Source organism: Myotis brandtii, unplaced genomic scaffold, assembly GCF_000412655.1.
Source record: "Myotis brandtii unplaced genomic scaffold, ASM41265v1 scaffold200, whole genome shotgun sequence".
Taxonomy (NCBI): Eukaryota; Metazoa; Chordata; class Mammalia; order Chiroptera; family Vespertilionidae; genus Myotis; species Myotis brandtii.
In genome coordinates this window covers 2368774-2389122 of record NW_005357453.1, presented here as the reverse complement: position 1 = coordinate 2389122, position 20349 = coordinate 2368774, and the positions used below count along the sequence as shown (strand labels likewise).

The 20349-nt window shown below is 49.0% G+C and overlaps 1 protein-coding gene across 1 annotated transcript in view; it reads left to right on the top strand.

Moving 5' to 3' along the window:
* Positions 1 to 20349, top strand: part of MAPRE2 (microtubule-associated protein, RP/EB family, member 2) — a gene marked incomplete at its 3' end in the record, with an annotated part of 117989 nt that overhangs the window by 88882 nt on the left and 8758 nt on the right. Inside the window, exon 5 of the mRNA XM_014538886.1 lies at positions 3010 to 3223. Within this exon, the coding sequence (XP_014394372.1) occupies positions 3010 to 3223 (214 nt within the window). The remainder of the gene's footprint in view (positions 1 to 3009; positions 3224 to 20349) is intronic.

The following is a 20349-nucleotide window of genomic DNA, read 5'->3' as shown; positions in this document are numbered from 1 at the left end:
GTGCCGCCCCGCCTGCAGTATGCAAATTTAACGGCCATCTTTGTTGGGTTAATTTGCATACTCTTCTGATTGGCTGATGGGCGTAGCGAAGGTAAGGTCAGTTAGCATCTTTGTCTTTTATTAGCGTGGATTCTCTGAATTTCCATTTACCCATCTATAAAATAGGACAAAAACCCCGTTCCCTGTGGTTATACGAAGCTCAAGTGAGGGAACGCGTGAAAATGTCCAGCACGGTATATACACGCAGATTCTCCATCCATGTCCATACATTGTCCTTTTTTCCCCTTTGGATTTTATAATTTTGTCCTAGAGTGATACAAATGGAGGTAGACTGGGTGCCCCCCCCCCAAAAGACGATTACTAAAGTCCATGCAGTCTGTACGTTTCCTCCATTCACATACATATGCAATGCAACCATATTATTTCCTTAGGATATGTCTCTTAGAGGGAACAGGCTTGGAAAGAAATTAATTTTGAATAAGAGAAAATAAATAAGCCAGCCGGGGAGAAATGAAAAACTTTTCTTTGCATAGATAATAGCAATAAATAGGCTATGGAAGTAAAAACTAAAGTCCTGGATTATTAAGAAATAGAAGTTAAATAAGGGAAAAGAGAAAGGTTTGGCAAATCAAAGATATTTTCTATTTAATGCAATTAATACCTTTCTGAATAAAAACATTCTTATCAAACGATTATTAAAATCTTAGTTTTCCTTTTCTCAGAATTTTCATTTCAAAACATATTCTCTTTAACATCTTAACCTTCCGAGTGCTTTTCAGCTTCGTTTTTATGTCCTCTGCTGTGGTTCCTTTCCAGTTCGCTCCTTCAGAGCCAGGGCTGTGCAGGTTCTCCTTCCTCATTAGCGGCGTCCCCCACGTCTTCTCTCATTTTTCAGCAGCTGCTTCTAGTCTGAAAGAAACGCCCTTTTCTAGGTTTACTGATGGAGCGTGCTCTCTAACCAATCAGGGCCCCTAGCTCTCCAGAAGCACAGGCACACAGAGCGGATGAGCCATTGTCAAGGGTGTTGAAGATGAGGCGCTTGTCGGGGAGGAAGGCTGGCCTCGACGGCCTTTGCTGGCCTCGCCCGCTTCACGGGCTATGATTCCGCCCTTGGGGAGACGCGGCCCCTGTGCACGTCTGCCCAGAGCCTGCACTTTGCAGGGGATGCAGAGTGAAGCCAGCGGAAGTGAGTGCGTCCTGTAACGGCCAATGGGCACCATCATCTAAGTCTGTTCATCGATGTTCATGTTCGGCAGAAAGCAGAATATACAGCGTGTTCATTAAAGGGCTTCTGCACGAAGAGGGCACTTTCTTAAACAATCAATAGCAGCACAGACAGAACCTATAAATCAGGAGACACGAAAATCTTTAAATGGCACACTGAAGAGCCGGCTAAGTGCTGCGGGGGCCGACGCCCCTGAGGTCTGGGGAGAGAAGAGATGCGGCATCGAGTCTCCATCCCCGGAGGAGCCTTCATGAAGAACGTGGCTCCTGCGGAAGCTTGCTTCTCTATGTTTTGTTCTGTAGTTGACTGACTTTCAGTTTTAGCTGCATAAAAATCATCTCTGAAACTATGTTTTGTGAAGAATTGAGTTTAACGGATGCCCTAAAATGCTCCGGTCCCTTTTTCTCTTTCAATCTGACATGGGTCTTTGAGGTCTCCCTCCTTTTTTAAAGTGGCCCTCATGGTCCATAGGATACCAATGGTCCATCTCTCCTGAGGTGGCACAGTCCTGCTGGAAAGGTAGTTTATACAGTTCCCGCTGGTATCATGGCAGTGGCACTGCGTTCTTTGAGCGCTGGGTTTGTCTGAATTCACACTCACACACATTCGTACACACAACCTGACTCGCCCCCCAGCTCTATAGCCCTCAGGGCTCACGCTCAGCTGGTATTCCAACCCACAGGTGAGAAGTAAGACTCTGGTAATGGTGCAGTTTGGACAACTCCGCACCTTCCATTCCCTTTAGAAGTAGCTGCCACTGCATGGAAGCGAAGCAGTCACGCCACACACTTCCTGGCGTAGAACCCAGGCTCCTTCGAGAGCTCCAAAGGGAACACTGCCTGGCCCCATAGGTCGCCGATAGGAAAGGAAGAGCTGAGGTTCGTCTCAGAAGTTGAGGTTAATGCTCGCACCTCCTCCAGGCTGCCTTCCGGGACTCCCCTAACCAGCCCCATTCCTTTCTCTGCTCTCCCACGGCACGCTAGCTGTGCTCCCGTGCACCCTAAGAATTACTGGGCCCTGCATTGGGTGATTAGTTGTTTTGGTGCTTCTCGCCCTGCACAGGCTCACTTGGACCATTAGGCTGGTGTGTGTTTACAGTGATTTGAGTCTATGTACTCACACCCTCTAGCAGCTATAATCCTTGTAAGTGTTTATTCCAACACAACTGGACCACGTGCTACAAAGAAATAAGGAAAATCCATCAGACTTGAAACAGCACAACATCCCAGGCCCGTGATTTGGGGGAGATGCTCTGGCATAAACACACTATAAAGAGGATCAGCCCCTATTGGCTGAGGGTATTCCTTGTTTTGTCAGGTTGTTCAGAAATGTTAAATAATTCCAGGAAAACCAACTACAATATTTTTTAAATATATTTTTATTGATTTCAGAGAAGAAGGGAGAGGGAGAGAGAGATAGAAACATCAATGATGAGAGAGAATCATTGATTGGCTGCCTCCTGCACACCCCACGCTGGGAATCGAGCCTGCAACCCAGGCATGTGCCCTGACCAGGAATCGAACTGTGACCTCCTGGTTCATAGGTCGATGCTGAATCCCTGAGCCACGCCAGCCGGGCCCAACTACAACATTGTAGGTGTGTTGTTGTTTTTTCAATATGGTGAAAAATGACGAATTCTAGACTAGGGCTGGCTAGGAAGCTGGGGGAGAGGCCAGTGGTCGTGAGGGGCAGACACGTGGGAAAAGTTACATGGGGGGGCCGCTGCAGTTGTATCAGCCACAAGCAAGCCCTGGGCTGGCGACTCACAGGATCTTCTGTTGCAGGTGATTCCGGTGGAGAAGCTAGTGAAAGGGCGCTTCCAGGACAACTTGGACTTCATCCAGTGGTTCAAGAAGTTCTATGACGCGAACTACGACGGCAAGGAATATGACCCCGTAGAAGCACGACAAGGGCAAGATGCAATTCCTCCCCCCGACCCCGGCGAACAGATCTTCAACCTGCCAAAAAAGTCGCACCACGCCAACTCCCCCACCGCAGGTAAGCCGCAGCAGTTGCCTCAGCACTGCGTCCTGTCCCGTCGATGCTCCCCGCCGTTGGCCTCCTGGTGCCTCTGTCCGTCGATGCTCCCCGCCGTTGGCCTCCTGGTGCCTCTGTCCGTCGATGCTCCCCGCCGTTGGCCTCCTGGTGCCTCTGTCCGTCGATGCTCCCCGCCGTTGGCCTCCTGGTGCCTCTGTCCGTCGATGCTCCCCGCCGTTGGCCTCCTGGTGCCTCTGTCCGTCGATGCTCCCCGCCGTTGGCCTCCTGGTGCCTCTGTCCGTCGATGCTCCCCGCCGTTGGCCTCCTGGTGCCTCTGTCCGTCGATGCTCCCCGCCGTTGGCCTCCTGGTGCCTCTGTCCGTCGATGCTCCCCGCCGTTGGCCTCCTGGTGCCTCTGTCCGTCGATGCTCCCCGCCGTTGGCCTCCTGGTGCCTCTGTCCGTCGATGCTCCCCGCCGTTGGCCTCCTGGTGCCTCTGTCCGTCGATGCTCCCCGCCGTTGGCCTCCTGGTGCCTCTGTCCGTCGATGCTCCCCGCCGTTGGCCTCCTGGTGCCTCTGTCCGTCGATGCTCCCCGCCGTTGGCCTCCTGGTGCCTCTGTCCGTCGATGCTCCCCGCCGTTGGCCTCCTGGTGCCTCTGTCCGTCGATGCTCCCCGCCGTTGGCCTCCTGGTGCCTCTGTCCGTCGATGCTCCCCGCCGTTGGCCTCCTCTGCGTGGGTCTCCGTGTCCGTGCCCCGGAGCTGGAGAGAGGCGGAGCGAGAAGGGCAGTGCCACGAGGAACTAACGTCAGTGTTTGGGCAGAAAAGGGCGCGCTGGCCCCGGAGCAGGGAGGATGCCGGATGGAGGGAGGATGGGCACGGCGTGTCGGGGAAGGAGAAGGCAGGGAGCAGGGTGGTCACCAGTGTCTACATCCCCTGAGGAGTCGAGTAAAATGGGGACAGGAGGGCCGCTGGTTCCTCGGGATGATGGGACGGGGGTGGGCTGAGGAATTAGTGGAAGGAGATTGAGATGCGTAAACACCCAACTTGGAGCCATAGGGAGTATGAACTTACATAAAATAAACTCAGCCCAGATCTGTGGGAACATACATTTAAGAGACGGGGAAGCTGAGGACAAGGTGAATCAGGGAACCAGGGAACAGAACGGGCAGCGGGACGTTTTAGAGCGAGCATCACCAGAAGCCGAGAGTGCTGTGGAGATGGACAGCATGAGGCCTGAAACAGGCCAAGAAATCCGCCTGCTGGGAGCGACGAGTCATCCTTGGAGAACCCTCTTAGTGCTGAGGGCGGCCCCTAGGTCCAGCGGCCCCAGAGGGCATGGCGTGTGACAGCGATGCCGTGAGAGCATTCCTTCCACCTCGCCACGTCTGCCGGGGAAAACCGAGGGAAATAGAAGCGTTGTGTTCATGTCGGGGGAAGCTGACGGGAGCTTCAGAAGTGAGGTTGGGAGAACGGTCATGTCCTCCCTCTGTTTTGTTTGCTTTCGGGACAAGGCGGGTTTGTCAGCTGGGAGAGGGGTCCAGGGAGAAGAGGGAGGGAAAGGAGGGAAGTGGGGCATGGCCCTGACGCTGGGGGGGAAAACCGAGGGAAGTAGAAGCGTTGTGTTCATGACGGGAGCTTCAGAAGTGAGGTTGGGAGAACGGTCATGTCCTCCCTCTGTTTTGTTTGCTTTCGGGACAAGGCAGGCGGGTGTGTCAGTTGGGAGAGGGGTCCAGGGAGAAGAGGGAGGGGAAGGAGGGAAGTGGGGCATGGCCCTGGCGCTGGGAAGTGAGGTCCAGGGCGTGGGGAGAGGTGAGAGAGGAAGGGACTCTAGTTTTGTGAAACCAGCGCTGGGGAAGGTTGGGGAGGGAAAATGTGTGGCTGTTCAGATTGGCCTTCAGCTTCTGCAGGAACTTGATCAGTCGAGGGCTGGCAAAGAGGGGGCGTGTTCTCCGGGGTGAGGGGCCGGCAGGCGGAGCCGGAGGGGTGAGGGGGAGCCAGAGGGGCCGCTGATTCTCACGGAGCCTCTGTCGCTGCTGATGTGCAGATGTCCATCCAGATGCACAGCTCACCTTGACACTCGGCGCCGCTTTTCCACGGTTTGAGGCGTGAGACGGACAGGCCTGAGCGTTGTCTTCCGCAGCCAGGATGGTCCTTAAACTGGCCCCCCCCACCTCCTCCTCCCCCTTCCCCTCCCTCAGGCCGAGCTGTCCTTCACCCTCCTCCGTCTCTCACAAAAGCCACGGAGAAACGTGTGCCCTTGGAGAGAAAGAATGTCCGTGAACCTGGAGGAGACATATTTCTTCCAGAGCGTAAAGCTCAGGAACTCCTGACGTCAACAGGGAACACTGTTGGTAGTTCATTCCAGGAGGCAGCCATTCCTAGACGCGGGGCCCGATTCCTTGGCCATGGTCACCTCATTGGTCTTCATCGGGGAGAAAGGGTGTTTTCCGAAGCCAAATGCGTCAGACCCTTCTTGATAAAACGCGTTGTGACTCGGACATTGTGGGCAGGAGAACGATGACAGCGAGGTGCGAACCACGTGCCGGACGTCGTTAAAGCTGCTGGAGCCGCAGGAGGCAGAAGGAGCTCCTTTCTGAAGCTGATGGCCAGCTCTTGGGAGACGGTCACAGAAATGTAGGCCGCAGTGTCTCGGAGAGTCAGAATAGGGCTGTAAACTGCTGCAAATCCGTGGACGTTACTCTTCACGCACGAGAGTTTACCCAGAGTCTGTCTGCTCTTCCTTGATTTAGACGTAATTATAACGGGCGCAGGACGTGGCTTCCCGGCACTGAGCTTCTGGGGCAGGGAGCACACGGATGTCAATAGAAGGACCAGCAATAGTCGAAGAAGAGCCAGGAACCCTTGCCGAGACCTTGCTCGCCAGCCCGAAGCTGCGATCGTTACTGCAGAACCGCACAGGGCCAGGCACCGCGGGAGCGCCCGGGTCTGTGTGACATCAGCAGGCGCTGAGTCCCTTCCACGTCCGAAGATTCTCCCCCCGAACTACTCTACTCTCTAACTGGCCTCCCTGCCTCTGGACTGAAATCATTCAAGGCCGTTTTCCTCACAGACAAGTCGGATTGTGTCCACCCCAAAGGGAAGACAAAGGGAGGTGTTTGCTGAGGGTGGGGGCCCGCTGCTGGGAAACACACATCCGTCCCTGTTACCGCACATGACGCCCGGTGGGAGCAGCCAGCAGCGATCCCTGTTCCACCTCTCAGCTTGGTCATTTTGTGATTATCTGCAATAGGTGGGAACAGTGGTTGGTATTACCGAACACAGGGGATGCGACCCTCTTAACTACTTTTTCCATCTGGGCTTTTGGATACTTGCTTCATTCTGCAGTGGGTGTATCTCTCCCCAAATGTTTCCTTGGATTAGAATTGACTCGCATGTCCTGACACTGACACGTTAGGAGCAGTAAGCGGAGGCTCCGAGCACCTTGTGGCAGAGGGACTGTACTAGCGCAGGACGCGATCCTGGGAATGGTGACTGCATGTTGGTAATTCAGAAAGGACTGTCTGCATTGGCCAGAAACGTTTCTTACGTCGTACAGACGGCTGATACAGAGTGTTTCGTGTGTCTAAAGTGGTTGCACTCCACCCAGGTGGTGCATTCTGTGTTGTGAGCACGAGCTAGATTTCTCCGCCATCTCAGTACAGACACGAGATGTTCTGCGGGTTCAGAGAAGCCATGGAGCCCCGTGGTGTCTGCGTGTGGCCGGGTGACTGACCTGGGCTGTACAGGCTTCGGCGTGAGCGGAGGCTGTCGTGTAGGAGTGGACAGCTGCCTGGCAAGTCTTATTCGCTCTTCGTGTGGAGGAATTGCGTCTTGAATCGCTTTTGGTCTACTCACAGGAGCATGTATTAAAATACACATTTTCATCGTGATAGATATCTGCCAAGTGCATGTATCGTCATGAGTCATGATGTTTGTAAATGCATTGCTGTGAGCCATATCTGCAACTTGAGATAGCCGTCGGGGGATCAGCTTTTATGTGTGAGCACTTACTACACTTAAAAGGAAATTTGAGGGTGCGGTTCCTATAGCAACCACAGCTTAGACACATTGCAAATTCACATATATTAATGTATTTAAATCAAATTCCCATATACAAATACAGTGTGAAGGATTTAGAGTTGCTATGGAAATTGTGTCTAAGTTTTCTCTTTTCCTTGGGGATGTCAGTGTTCCAGACTTAAAATCAGATTAACAGAAATACTAGAAAAATGGTTTCAAAAAAGAAGCAACCTAATAATAATAATAGAATGAAGTATTTGAACAATCAGAATTAAATTTGTAAATATAGATTTAAACAAATCCCACTTTTTCAAAAACTATTGAATACTTGAATACTTTTATTCTCAATTATCTTTAACTAGAGGCCCGGTGCATGAAATTTGTACATTCAGGGGGGTGGGGGGGCCCCTCAGCCCAGCCTGCGGCCTCTCGCAGTCCAGGAACCCTTGGGGGGTGTCCGACTGATGGCTTAGGCCCATGGCTCCCCATGGCAAGCGGGCCTAAACCAGCAGTCGGACATCCTTAGCACCGCCGCAGAGGCAGGAGAGGCTCCCACCACCGCCACTGCGCTCGCCAGCCGTGAGCCCAGCTTCTGGCTGAGCAGCGCTCCCCCTGTGGGAGCACACTGACCACCAGGGGGCAGCTCCTGCGTTGATCATCTGCCCCCTGGTGGTCAGTGCGCATAATAGCAACCAGTCATTCTGCTGTTCGGTCGATTTGCATATTAGCCTTTTACTATATAGGATCCGGGGCTCCCTGCGGCTGTTCATACAACCTGAACAAGGTGATCAAGTTTATCCATTTGTTCAGCGTTGTCTGGGCATTGGCTGAGCACCTGTAATTGAAGCGAGCACCGCCTGTCACCCGCTATGGGGAAAGAAGAGTTGCTTTCACTTTCCCAAAAAGCTTTTGTTTTGTTTTTTTAGGAAAAGGCCGTGAAATGTAGCAGTTTATAGTGGTTTTCGTGCTTGTTCTGATCTTGATTTTACGGCCCAAAATATGGTCTTTCTTGGTCAACATACCACATGTTCTTGAAAATATGTATTCTGCTGTTGCTGGTTGCATGGTCTTTTAGAAATATCAGTAGTAGATAGTGTTAGGAAGAGCAAGGTAGTCGGTAGTGTTACTCAGATCCTCTGTTTCCACTCATCTGTCTGTTGCTGTCTGGTTGACAACTGCTGCAAAGAGGTTGTTAGCATTGAATGTGGAATTGCCTGCTCTCCCTTAATGCTCTCAATGTGCTTCCTGTATTTAAGGCTCTGTTATTAGGTGCACACATGTGGATGACGATTAAGTCATCCTGGTGAATTGACCTTTGCACTTCCTGGTGCCCCTCTTTACCTTTGGTAATACCTTTGTCTTAAAGTGTATTTTACCTGGTTCAGCACAGCCACTTCCAGCTTTCTATGCTCAGTGTTCGTATGGTATATCCTTCTCCCTGACAAGGTAATTTTGTTTTTCATATTTAAAGTATTTTTCTTGTAAACAGCATTTAATTGGATCTGGCATTTTTTATTAATTCTGCTCATCTCTGGACATTTGAGTATCCAGTCCATTACAGCTAAAGGTAATTGCTGATTTGGTTGGGTTTAGATCTGCCATATTATCTCTTGTTTTCTGCTTGTCCTTTCTGTTTTTCTCTGTTTCTCCCTTCCTGTTGTCTTCTGGATTTTTAAAATACTTTTAGCATTCCCTCCTAATTTATCTTTTGTCTTTTTAACTATATCTCTTTGCATTAAAAATTTTAGTGGTTCTTCTAAAAATTACAGTATGTATATATTCTTATTTTTTCACAGTGTACTTAAAATTAATATTCTGCTTCATGTAAAATGTGGAACCCTGGCAACCATTCCTCCCCCCTTTATTATAGTTGGCATATATATTACATCTACATACGTTATAAGCCCCTCAAGAAAATGTTAGAACCTTTGTTTTAAATCAACACTGTTCAATACAGTGGCTTTTGACCACTTTAAATGTGCTTATTCTTCATTGAAATGTGCTGTATGTATAAAATGCATGCTGGCTTTAGATGACTTAGTGTGAAAAAAATAAAACAACTAATAATTTTTATGTTGATTACATATAGAAATTATACTTTGTATATATTTTGCATATTTTAAAATTAATATCTTAAAATTTTTAAATGTTGCTACTAGAACTTTTTAAAATACTTATCATGGTTTATATTAAGCTGTATACAGTCATGTGTATTTTTTAAAAATTAAGAGAAGAATCATTTCTTTTTTAGTATTTTTATCATTTTCAATGTTCTTCATTCCTGAACATCTGAGTTTCCTGCTGATTTCATTTCTCATCAGACTGGAGAATTTTCTTTAGCATTTCTTATAGAACAGGTTCAGTGGCAATAAATTCTTTTTTATTTCTTTCTGTAAATATCTTTATTTCACCTTCATTCTTGAAGAATATTTCCCCAGACAAAGAATGCAGGCTAGTCTTTCTCTTTCTTTAAGCATTTAAAGCTGTTGTTCATTGCCTGTGGCCTCCAGAGATAAGAAGAGCATACTCATTCCAATCCTTCTCCTTATGTAACATGTCGTTTTGCTCTGAAGTCAGGCTTCTCTATCTTTGGTTCCCGGTAGTGTGGCTGTGGTGTGCCTAATCATGGTTTTCTTTGAATTTATCTTGCTTTGGAGTTTATTAAACATCTTAAATCTGCACGTTTATGTCTCTTACCATATTTGGTAGGTTTTCAGGCATTATTTTTTCAAATATTTTTTTTTAGCTCCACTCTATCTTATCCTTCTGTGACTCCTTTTATCTGGATGTTGGAATTTTTGAAATTATCCCACAGGTCCCTGTGGTGCTTTACCAGGATTCATTCTCTCTCTCTCTCTTTCTCTCTCTCTCTCTCTCTCTCTCTCTCTTTAAATTTTAGTTTTCAATGACAGTTCACATTCAGTATTGTTTTTTATTAATTTCAGTTACAGCATAGGTGTTAGACAGCCATATACTTTACGTTTTCTCCCCAATCTTTTCAGTACCCCCGGCACCATACATAGTTATTACAATATTAGTGGCCCAGTGTACGGATTCATGCACATTGAAAGGAAATTAATTAGAAGAAATATTTTAATATCACTATTCACCCTTTCTCTATAATAGAAGTGTCAGAGATGAAAGAAAATTAGTGAAATGTATATGAAAATAATATATAAATTGATTAATAATAAACAGTAACAACATGATATAACAACAGCAAAGACATGATATAAAAACATTGATGCAAACAATGACTGATAAATTGATTAAACTTATTCTAATATCTCCCTGTATACCACATTAAGAGTAAAAATACTTTCAGAGTGCTTGACTAATTTCCCTTGTGATGAAGCATTTACAACTTTAACTTTAACGTTACATGCTCTTCGAACTTGAGAGAAAGCAACATATAACTGACCATGTCTGAAAACGGATTCAGATAGGAATATTCCTACTCTGTCTAGAGTTTGTCCTTGTGATTAATAATAGTCATCGCAAATGCTGGCATCATGGGAAACTATCTTTGAATTAATATAAATGGGAGGCCAGTGTCAGACGGGGACAAATCAATTCGTGAAATCAGAACAACCTCTCCTTCTGCAGATCCTGTTAATACTTCAGCTTTGATTATGTTAGGTTGCAATCTTGTGAAAAGGCCCCATTTACTATTAAGATTTCTCAGTAGCATGATGATGGCACCTACTTTCAATTTTAATTTATGACATGGCATTCCCGAAGGAGTAATACTATTAAGAAGTTCAATGGGAAAATTTTCCTTTTCGGCATTATCCTTTGAATCAATAGAATCATCACTCAAATAGGTGTGAACATCTCCATCAAGTATATCCAAAATTTCTTCATTTAATTTATGAACGTGTTCATTTTTAGGACAAAGAATCGCACGTTTAGGACAAAGAATCGCACGTTTAGGACAAAGAATCACACGTTTAGAAAAACAACCAAATTCATGATCGACAATGACAGATCGAAACACATGCGTGCAACTGGCGTCAGAGCTTTATATGTATCGTGCATGCGCAAGTCAACGTTTATTTTTAAATTGCCAGTGCGCATCACATGTACCAGCCGGTCAGTCGGTTGGATGGTCGGTCATTTAGCCTTTTATATATATATAGATTATTGATTATATCCCCTATGTTGTACTTTGCATACACCATAAAGTACTCATACAACTCAATGCCAAGAAAACAATTTAATTAAAAAGTGGGCAGAGGACCTGAGTAGACACTTCTCCAAAGAGGGCATACTACAGATGGCCAATAAACATATGAAAAGATATTATCACCAATCATCAGAGAGATGCAAATTAAAACCATAATAAGATATCTCATACTACCTGTCAAAATGTCTATCAATAAATCGACAAACAATAAGTGTTGGTGAGGATGTATAGAAAAGGAAATCCTCTGGCACTGTTGGTGGAAGTGCAGTTTGTTGTAGCCACTGTGGAAAACAGTATGGAGGTTCCTCAAAAAAAAATGCAACTGCCCTATGACCCAGCGATTCCACTTTTAGGTATATACCTGAAAAAAAAATACTAGTTTGAAAGGATATATGCACCCCTAAGTTCATTTCACTGTTATTTACAATAGCCAAGATATGGAAGCAACCCAAGTGCCCATCAATTAGATAAAAATGCTGTGGTCCATATATATAATGGAATACTACTCAGCCATAAAAAAAGAATGAAATCTTACCACTTGCAATAGCATGGATGGACTTAGATATTTTTATGCTAAGTGAAATCAGTCAGACATAGAAAGACAAATACCATGTGATTTCACTTATATGTGGGATCTAAAGAACAAAATAAACAAAATAGAAACAGACTCATAGTTACAGAGAACAGACTAATGGTTGCCAGAAGGGAGGAGGGTTGGGGGACTGGGTAAAAAATGTGAAGGAATTAAGTACAAATTAGTAGTTGCCTCTATTCTTAGACTAGATGGTTTCCAGATGTATATCTTCAAGTTTACCTCTTTTCCTCCATCATCTCCATTGTACTATTGATCTTTTTAAAAATTTTCAACGATTGTATTTTTTCAGTTGTAAATTTCCCATCTTCCCCTCTGCTGAGATTGCCTACATTTTCATTTATTATGAGCATGATTTACTCCACTGAGCATGGTTACGTTAGCTTTACAGTTGCTGTCTGCTAATCCCACCATTCTGACTACCTCACAGTTGTTACATGTTGATTATCTTTTCCTTTGAGAATATGTGACATTTTCCTGGCTTTTTATATGTTGAGTAATTTTGGATTGCATCCTAGACATTGTGATGTCATGTTGTGGAGACTCTGGATTTTGTTATATGACTCCAAAGAGTTTTGATGTTTATTTACTTAACAGGCACTTAACTCAATTAGAGTCCAAGTAAAACGTACATAAGAAGTTAAATTCCACTCCAGCCTGAGCCTTTATGCAGGACTTCCTTCTCCTTATTATCAAGACGCAAGTCTTCATTTGCTTTTTTGAGAATCTCCACCCCTTAAACACAAACATTGTTCTCACTCCAAAGCCATCGCTTACTCCAAGAAATGCATGTTTCCGTGTCTTCTCTTTAGACTGGGTACAGACCATAATGGCATCCGAGCCCTGTAGGGTAGGCACAGGCACCTTCTTATCCCTCCATGGTCTTCCTATGAAGATGAGTCATGCCTATCGATTCTTACAACTTCCCAGTATGTACCTGCTGATGCCACTATCTCAGTCCCCAGCCACCTAACCATATACTGTACCACCCACATCACTACTTAACTCTTCAGGGATCGAATGTTCATTTTAAGAGATCATGGAGTATCGTCTCAAAACAAGGAAGAGGTTCCTTTTTCTTATGAATCCCATAATTAGCAAGACATCTTCTCAGATGGAGGTTAGCCCTCTCCTTCCTGTGTGAACAGGGTTTCCGTCTTTCACTCAATCCCTGCCCTGTCAGCATGGCATCCCCTCGGCTTGTTCACATGAAGAAGCCATCCCATTGCCAGGCTGCATACCAGCCGATGGCTGTCTCTTACTAGCAGCTACATTCAGACCTGGAGAAAATGGCAAGAAACGCTTATAATGGCCTCCATAAACTCTCCGGGGACACCCCCTATTCCCTGGAAGGATAGGGGTCTTGGTGGTTTGGTTCCTCCAGTTACACATCTACCATATGGAAGATGGATAAATACAGCGCTAACTTCGGGGATACTTTTCTCCTTAAAGAATCATCGAAACTGCATTTCTCATCCTGTAATGGCGATAAACCGCAGCACAGAATGTGCGCCGCTCTGCCCTGCCCGGAGACCATAGGGGTCTTGGTGGTTTGGTTCCTCCAGTTACACATCCACCATATGGAAGATGGATAAATACAGCGCTAACTTTTCTCCTTAAAGAATCATTGAAACTGCATTTCTCATCCTGTAATGGCGATACACCGCAGCACAGAACGTGCGCCGCTCTGCCCTGCCCGGAGACCGAGTACCTGTGCGTCTGGAATTTCGGGCACTGAGAGGAGCAGAGTCGTGAAGAATGCAGGAGCGTCAGATAGGGGTCTCTGGCGCCGCTGCGGAGGGGCCCAGGCTTCGTCCTGGGAAGAACCGTGCATTTTTCATTCTATCCCACTTCCTCGCTTTCTGAGACGCATCCTTGACAGAAGACTGGCTAATTCAACCCAAGATTTGAAGCTTGACCGCGTGGTTTGGTCTTGTTTTATGTTGTTCTCTCCTCCCCGCGCTATCCTGAAGCTCAGTGAATTCTCACAAACCACCTTCAAATTGCATCGTGTGTGGGGGACATAAAACACTGTGCTGTGTGGGAAAGGCTTAAACAGAACACACGCTGTTCTCTTTGGGTGGCATTTATTTTGAAAAACAGCAGTAATTTTTAAAAGTTCAAAAACATTCCCATTCGTCCTTGCACCAGACTCTTGGGTGAGGGTTACTGTGTTTTATGGGCGTTCAGAAATGCAGGGTCGGTAAAGCCACCTGCACCAGGCCTCCGCACAGCTTCAAGCACAAGTGTGCCCAAAGCCCTGACTACTGAGCCCTAGACCAGTAGGACTCATCTCTGATTTCTTAATCCTTCAACTAAAAGAATTCTCTGAGCGAATGGTCTGGGTGATTGCAAAGTCGAGAGTAAGCCCCTCAGACAAGCTGGCGTGCATTGAAGCGTGCTGGGCTCTGTGCCCGCACACAGGACTTTGCAGAAGGGGCCGGTGGCTGCATTGTTGTCCCGCATGCACCTGAGAGCAAGCCCTCATGCCCTCTAACAGCACCAGGTCCTTTTATAACAGCACTGGGTCTCTCTCATCCAGCTGCTCCCTTTATATGTTGAAATATTAATTGGCTCTGCAACTGAAACCCATGTATCACTCTAATGGATCTTCCCTTCTCTCTCCAGAGGTGTAATAACTTGATGTTTGGCCTCTCGGCCTCACGCTAAAACTTGTCAGGCCTCAGAAGGCAGTACTTAGCATTTATCGTTTCCATGAGCAGAATATGAGATCACCGGTGAACCTGGCTTTCTTATTACTGGTGCCTCTCTTTGTCGCTTGGTATGTTGGGTGGGAATAGAAACCAGTTTTGACTTGAAGAATTTTCTAGACTCCCTTTGAATGAGGTGACTTAAAGCTATCAACCAGTTCTGTCTTGTTCAGTCATCGCTTCCCAGTGGCTTGATGTGTGGGAGCTTCCTATTCAGTATTTGTTGAGTTGGTTTAAGTGGAATCGCTGCAGTGTCCATGGAGATCAAGAAGAGGCAGTGCTTACGCCAACACGAGTGTTTCTGAAGTTCTTTCCAATCATCTCCGCCCCCGAGGAGCCCCTTGCACTGTAGCTTAGAAAACAGCTGGTGCGCTGCCCGTAGTCCAGAAAATACTTCTTAAACAACAGTTCATATTTATTGGATCCTTGCTTTTTTTTGGTTAAAGCTTTACTTGAATTCTCATTCGTTTAGTCTTTCAGCAAATGGTTGTTAAGGCACAGTAAGAGATTTTGGGGAAATACTGATTCAAGGAAGTTGCAGCCTCATGAGGAAACCTGACAATAAATAGATAATAACAGTAAAGTGAGGTGAGTGCTGTCGGGCTGTGTAGGAAGACCACGTGAGCTGGTCTTGTGAGTATTGTAGAAAGGGTTTTGGGGGGAAATGAGGCATGACCAAGACTTAATGAGTGAGTAGAAGTCAGCCAGGTGAAGGGGATGGAAGGACCACAGCAAGCAGAAGGAGCAGCATGTTGAAGTTGAGAGAGATCGTGTTGTATTTGGTGAAGTGCATTTTGTATGAACTTTGAGAAGTGAAGCTGCAGAGGTGAGCAGGGCCCTTGTATAATGGGTTGAGAGGTCATGTTCATATTCTGTTGCTGCAAAAACAATTACTACAGATCTTTCAACTTAAAACAACACACATGTATTGTCTAAAGCCCTGGCACAACTTAGCTATGTTCTCTGCTTTAGGGTCTCACTAGGCTGCACTTCGGGTATCTGCCGGGGCTGTGGTCTAATCAGAGGCTCAACTGGGGAAGCTCCTTTAAGTTGTTGGCAGTTTTCTGAGGCTGAAGGATTGAGGCTTCTGTTTCTTACAGGCAGCTGACCTCGGTCCTAGAGGCCACTTCGTCTCGAGGGGTTTTTCCAGCTTCAGTACTTACTACATGGCAGCTTGCTTCTTCCAGGACAGCAGGAAAAAAGTCATATGTATAGTTCCATAACCATAGGTGCAACGTCCCATCATCTTGCAAGTTACAGGTCCCACTCTCACACTATCAGAGAGGGGACCACAAAACGGTGGGAGCACCAGGAGGTAGAGACCATTATGTGTGTGTGTGTGGGCGGGGGGGTCACCATAGGCTCTGTCGGTCACAGAGGTTTACACTTCATCATGGGGACTATGGGGAGTCGTTGGAAGGTTTTAAGCACAGATTCTCTCTGTGGTATTGAGAACTCAGCTAATCCAGAAGACTAGCTAAGAAGCTGTTGCAGCAAACCACGTGGGAGAGGAGGGTGGCCTAACTAGAGGTGTGGCCATGTGGGTTGTGGAGACATTAAAGAGGTGCTATCAACAAAACCGATGGTGATTGGGCGTGGGAGCAAAGGAGAGGGAGGCCAAGGATAGGTGACTGGCAGGCGTCTGGCTTCATGGTTGGTGGAAGCAGAGAACTCGGAGCAGGAGCCACCCGGAGAGGAGGAGAGGCGGTGACTCCAGGCGGGTGGTTCAGGCTCTCAGTTGCCTGAGCTCCAACCTGCCCTGTGGCCTCCGACCACATCTCTCTTTGCAAGGGAGTCTGGGTACGATAGTGTTAATGGGGGACAACAGACTTAGGACCGTCAGTGGTGAGTCAGCGGGCCTCTGAACATCGTGAAGTAATTAAGGACTGTGTCCCCCCAAATGGCCGTCTCGGTGTGAGCTCTTAGCCAAAGGGACTGCTGTGTGCCAGGAGGACAGTGGTGCCAGGACGCCGTGTCATGGTCACTCCTGAGAGTGTGTCTCAGGGGGCTGGCTCGGTGCTGCAGCGGACAGGCCAGGGTGCGCCCCGAGTGTCGTTGGGGTTCTGCCGTGTGCTGTTTCGTGGGGGTGAGGGTCCTCGCCATTCCTGGAAAGACACTGCTCTGAGAACAACTTACAAACAGGAATTTTGAACTGAGGTGGTGATTGGTTGGCACCTAACGTGCTCTGAAGCACACTTACTTTTCCACCAAGACGTGCGAGGTGTGCAGTCAGTTTATCAAGAGAAATACACACATGTTCAAGCAACTGTTTAAAGTTAGAATTCTTAATACTTGAGCCATTTCAAAATGAGTAGTTCTGTCCTGCCTTTTTCACCCCTCACCACCCCCACCCCCAATGAAAAATAGTCTGAAACCAGAGTGACTCAAGCAGAGCCTGGAATATACTGGGGAGTCACATGATGGCTAAAAATAAGCACATCGTCTCCAGCAGGGACAGTAACCAGGGCAGGAGGAGCTCGCCCCGAAGGCGAAGGCTCACTGGCTGGCCGTGCTCGGGGTCAGGCCTCCTCCCCTCCCGGGGGCAGGCGGGGCAGGAAGGGGACCCCCAGGCACATCAGCCCTCGCGAGGCCCTGACTCGGGTGCTCACTGGGTGCTCTCGGCAGAGCTGGTCGTGGTTCTGGTAATGCCCCTCGAGCAGTGGACAGCAGTGGACGGGAGGGACGCCCGTGACAGTCGTGTGGCCACTGCCGGCTTTTCCTCCGTCCTCTCCCTGGAGGCTGTAGCTGTTGCCCTGAGCACAGACGGTCCTTGTTGCTGTTGAGGCTACAAATGCAGGTTGTGCAAGTGGCTGGACTGGGTGCCTGCTCATGGGTGTGCGTTAGGGTTTTCTGAGCTCTGCACCGGAAACACCACTGTGTGGAGCGCTCACTGCTCACACCCGGGGGTGGCTGCAGGGCCTCCTGCCTGGCCCGCCGCGCCTGCCCTCACCTGCCCCGTCGGTCCCCCCAGGCAGCAGAGGGAGCCTTCTCAGCTGAAGCCAGCCCTGTGCTCAGGCCTGCAGCAGGTCCCCTGGAATGCACCCCCGACAGCGCCCTCTGCGGTGTCCTGCTGCCCTACGTGACCTCCTGCACCTCTCAGACCTCTGCCTCCCGGCTGCCCAGGCCAACCTCTCACCCCTCGGGTCCTTGCTCAGCTCTAACCTCAGGGAGGCCTGGAGGAGTGAGGGGACTCCTGCCCCTGCCTGTCCCGTGGGCAGATGTTGGCTTCTCTGAGGAAGGAGCCTTTGAGCCAGGTGCCCCCACACGCCTGGTGTGGATCTGGTGGCCTCGCGTCCGGGCTGGGCTCCCACCTGGAGGACCAGTGTCCCGACCCCTGGCCCAGGCTGTGGGGCCCCTGGAAGTCCCGTGGGCTCAGTGAAGAGCTGACACTAGAGACCCCTGGTGGGCACTCAGCCTCCCCTGACGTTCCTATTTAAACTGCCCCCCCACACTCCTTGCCCTGCTCCTTTCCTCGCCTCCACAGCAGTTACCTTCTAGTTTACCAGGCCACTTGCTAATTTATTACGTTATGCTGGTTAGTTTCCCCGTTAGAGTGGGAATCCCACAGGGACAGGCATCTTCGGCATTTCCTTCCTTGTTTTACCCCCGTGCCTGCAGCGTGCAGGTGTGCGGTGGGTCCAGTACCCGCTGCTGCGTGGACGAAGGAGTCGGGTGGTTTAAGCACCGGGACCTGAGCTCCAGCACCTGGTGTGCAGGACAGAGCGTGCATGGGGTGGGGGGCCCTATGCCCCGGAGCCCACTGGTTGGTGAATTTTTCTAAAGACTTTCTTTACTTATTTTCTTAATATATTTTTATTGATTTCAGAGAGGAAGGGGGAGAGAGATAGAAACATCAATGATGAGAGAGGATCATTGATTGGCTGCCTCCTGCATGCCCCCTACTGGGGATGGAGCCCACAACCCAGGCATGTGCCCTGGCTGGGAATCTAACTGTGACTCCCGGTTCATTGGCCAGTGCTCAACCACTGAGCCACGCCGGCCTGGCTAAAGACTCTTCAAATAAAATGAGTTTTGTTTCCTTATTATTCCAGCAGCTTAGATTTTATGTTGCTGGTGTCTAGGAATGGGACCTCGGGGTACTTTTCCTCACTGGCTGAGTCAGAGTCCTGTCAGCTCGCACTTACTGAGCGTTCACTGTGTGCCACACTCCTGTGTACCAGCTTCCCACCTGTTAACTCGTACTCCTCCCAGCTCTGGGAGGTGGGCACCGCTCTTCCTCTTACACACAAATCTGGGGGCAACAAAAGCCCCCCACCCAGCAGGCAGCAGAGCCAGGACCCCTGGGAGGCGCTGGCTGCAGGGCCCTGCTCTGGCCGCTGCCCCCTGAGGGGCAAGAGGAAGGACGCCCGCTCCTCCCAGGTCCTCATTCCCACGGGGCACTGGGCTCGGGCTCGGCGTCTGAAGTGCCCCAAGCCGCTCGGAAGGGAAAACTGCCCACTTCTCTGAGCTGACGCTGAGGGAGCAGAAAGGAGGATCCAGACTTGGCCGCTGGTTCCACGAGGGGACAGAGCCCGAGGGCTGCGAACTAGTTTCAGAATGAAAGAGCCGGCCTCTTAGGGACCCACGCCTCAGGGCTCCGCGCCGCCCGCCGAGGTCCCATCGCCCTGGCCACCGCGGTACGTGCTTGCTGCCCTCAGCAGTGACAGGACCACAGGGTGCAGGAACGGAGCCCCTTCCGTGGGAAGGTTAGACCCTGGTGCTCAGTGGTCAGAGCTGGAGCGGGGGGGGGCTGTCCGGCACTTAGGGCCCTTTCCGTGGGGATTCCCTCTGCTCAGCTTCCCACCCTCTTGGCTTTCCCTGGCACTGGCTTCATGTGCTTATTTGTTAACGAAGCTCGTTATCTCAGTTTAAAAAACCAAATCTAGCCCTGGCCAGGTAGCTCAGTTACTTAGAGCATCATGCTGACACGCCAAGATTGTGGGTTCGGACTCTGGTCAGGGCACATACAAGCAGCAACCAGTGGCAGCATTAATGCCGTACTTTTAGCTCTTCCGTTTCTGATTCTGGCAGACAGAATACGGTGGATTATGTGAGAAGAATTCCATCAGAGCCCGGCCATGAAGGACAAGCCAAGCGCGGTCCTTTTATTTGCTTCATCATCCCGAGCTCACAGGGCCTCGGTGCCCACAGGGCTGCAGCATTTGCCACAGACGTTACGCAAGCTGCTCATTACTGACAGGAGACACCGCGATGCTCTGGCCTCGCCAGGGCGGTGAATCGGCCACAAACTGTGTTTCACTGCAGTTAAAATGTCGCAGAATCGTATTTATGCCCCAAATCTCAAGGGCGTTCATTAAGACCCACGCTCAGAGGCCAGCGTTATAAATCATGTCAGGTCAAGTCAGGGAATGACAGGAACTTGGACAACGTTTATGTCTGTTTTCTGTCCTGAAACCCCTTCCTGCTTGAAGGGAGAATTGGGGGGAGAGAAGCCGGGGGGCGAGGACTCTGGTCAAGGAGGGCTGCCACTCGGGATGCTCTCAGGGCATCAGCAGGCGCAGCTGGAAGAAAACGGAAATGTTTGGTGGCTCCAGGAAAAAGCCTGTGTCTGCATGACAGCCACCGCGGCCGCTGTCTTAGAAAGGCGTCATGCGGATGTTTCCCCCTCAGCATCGTGG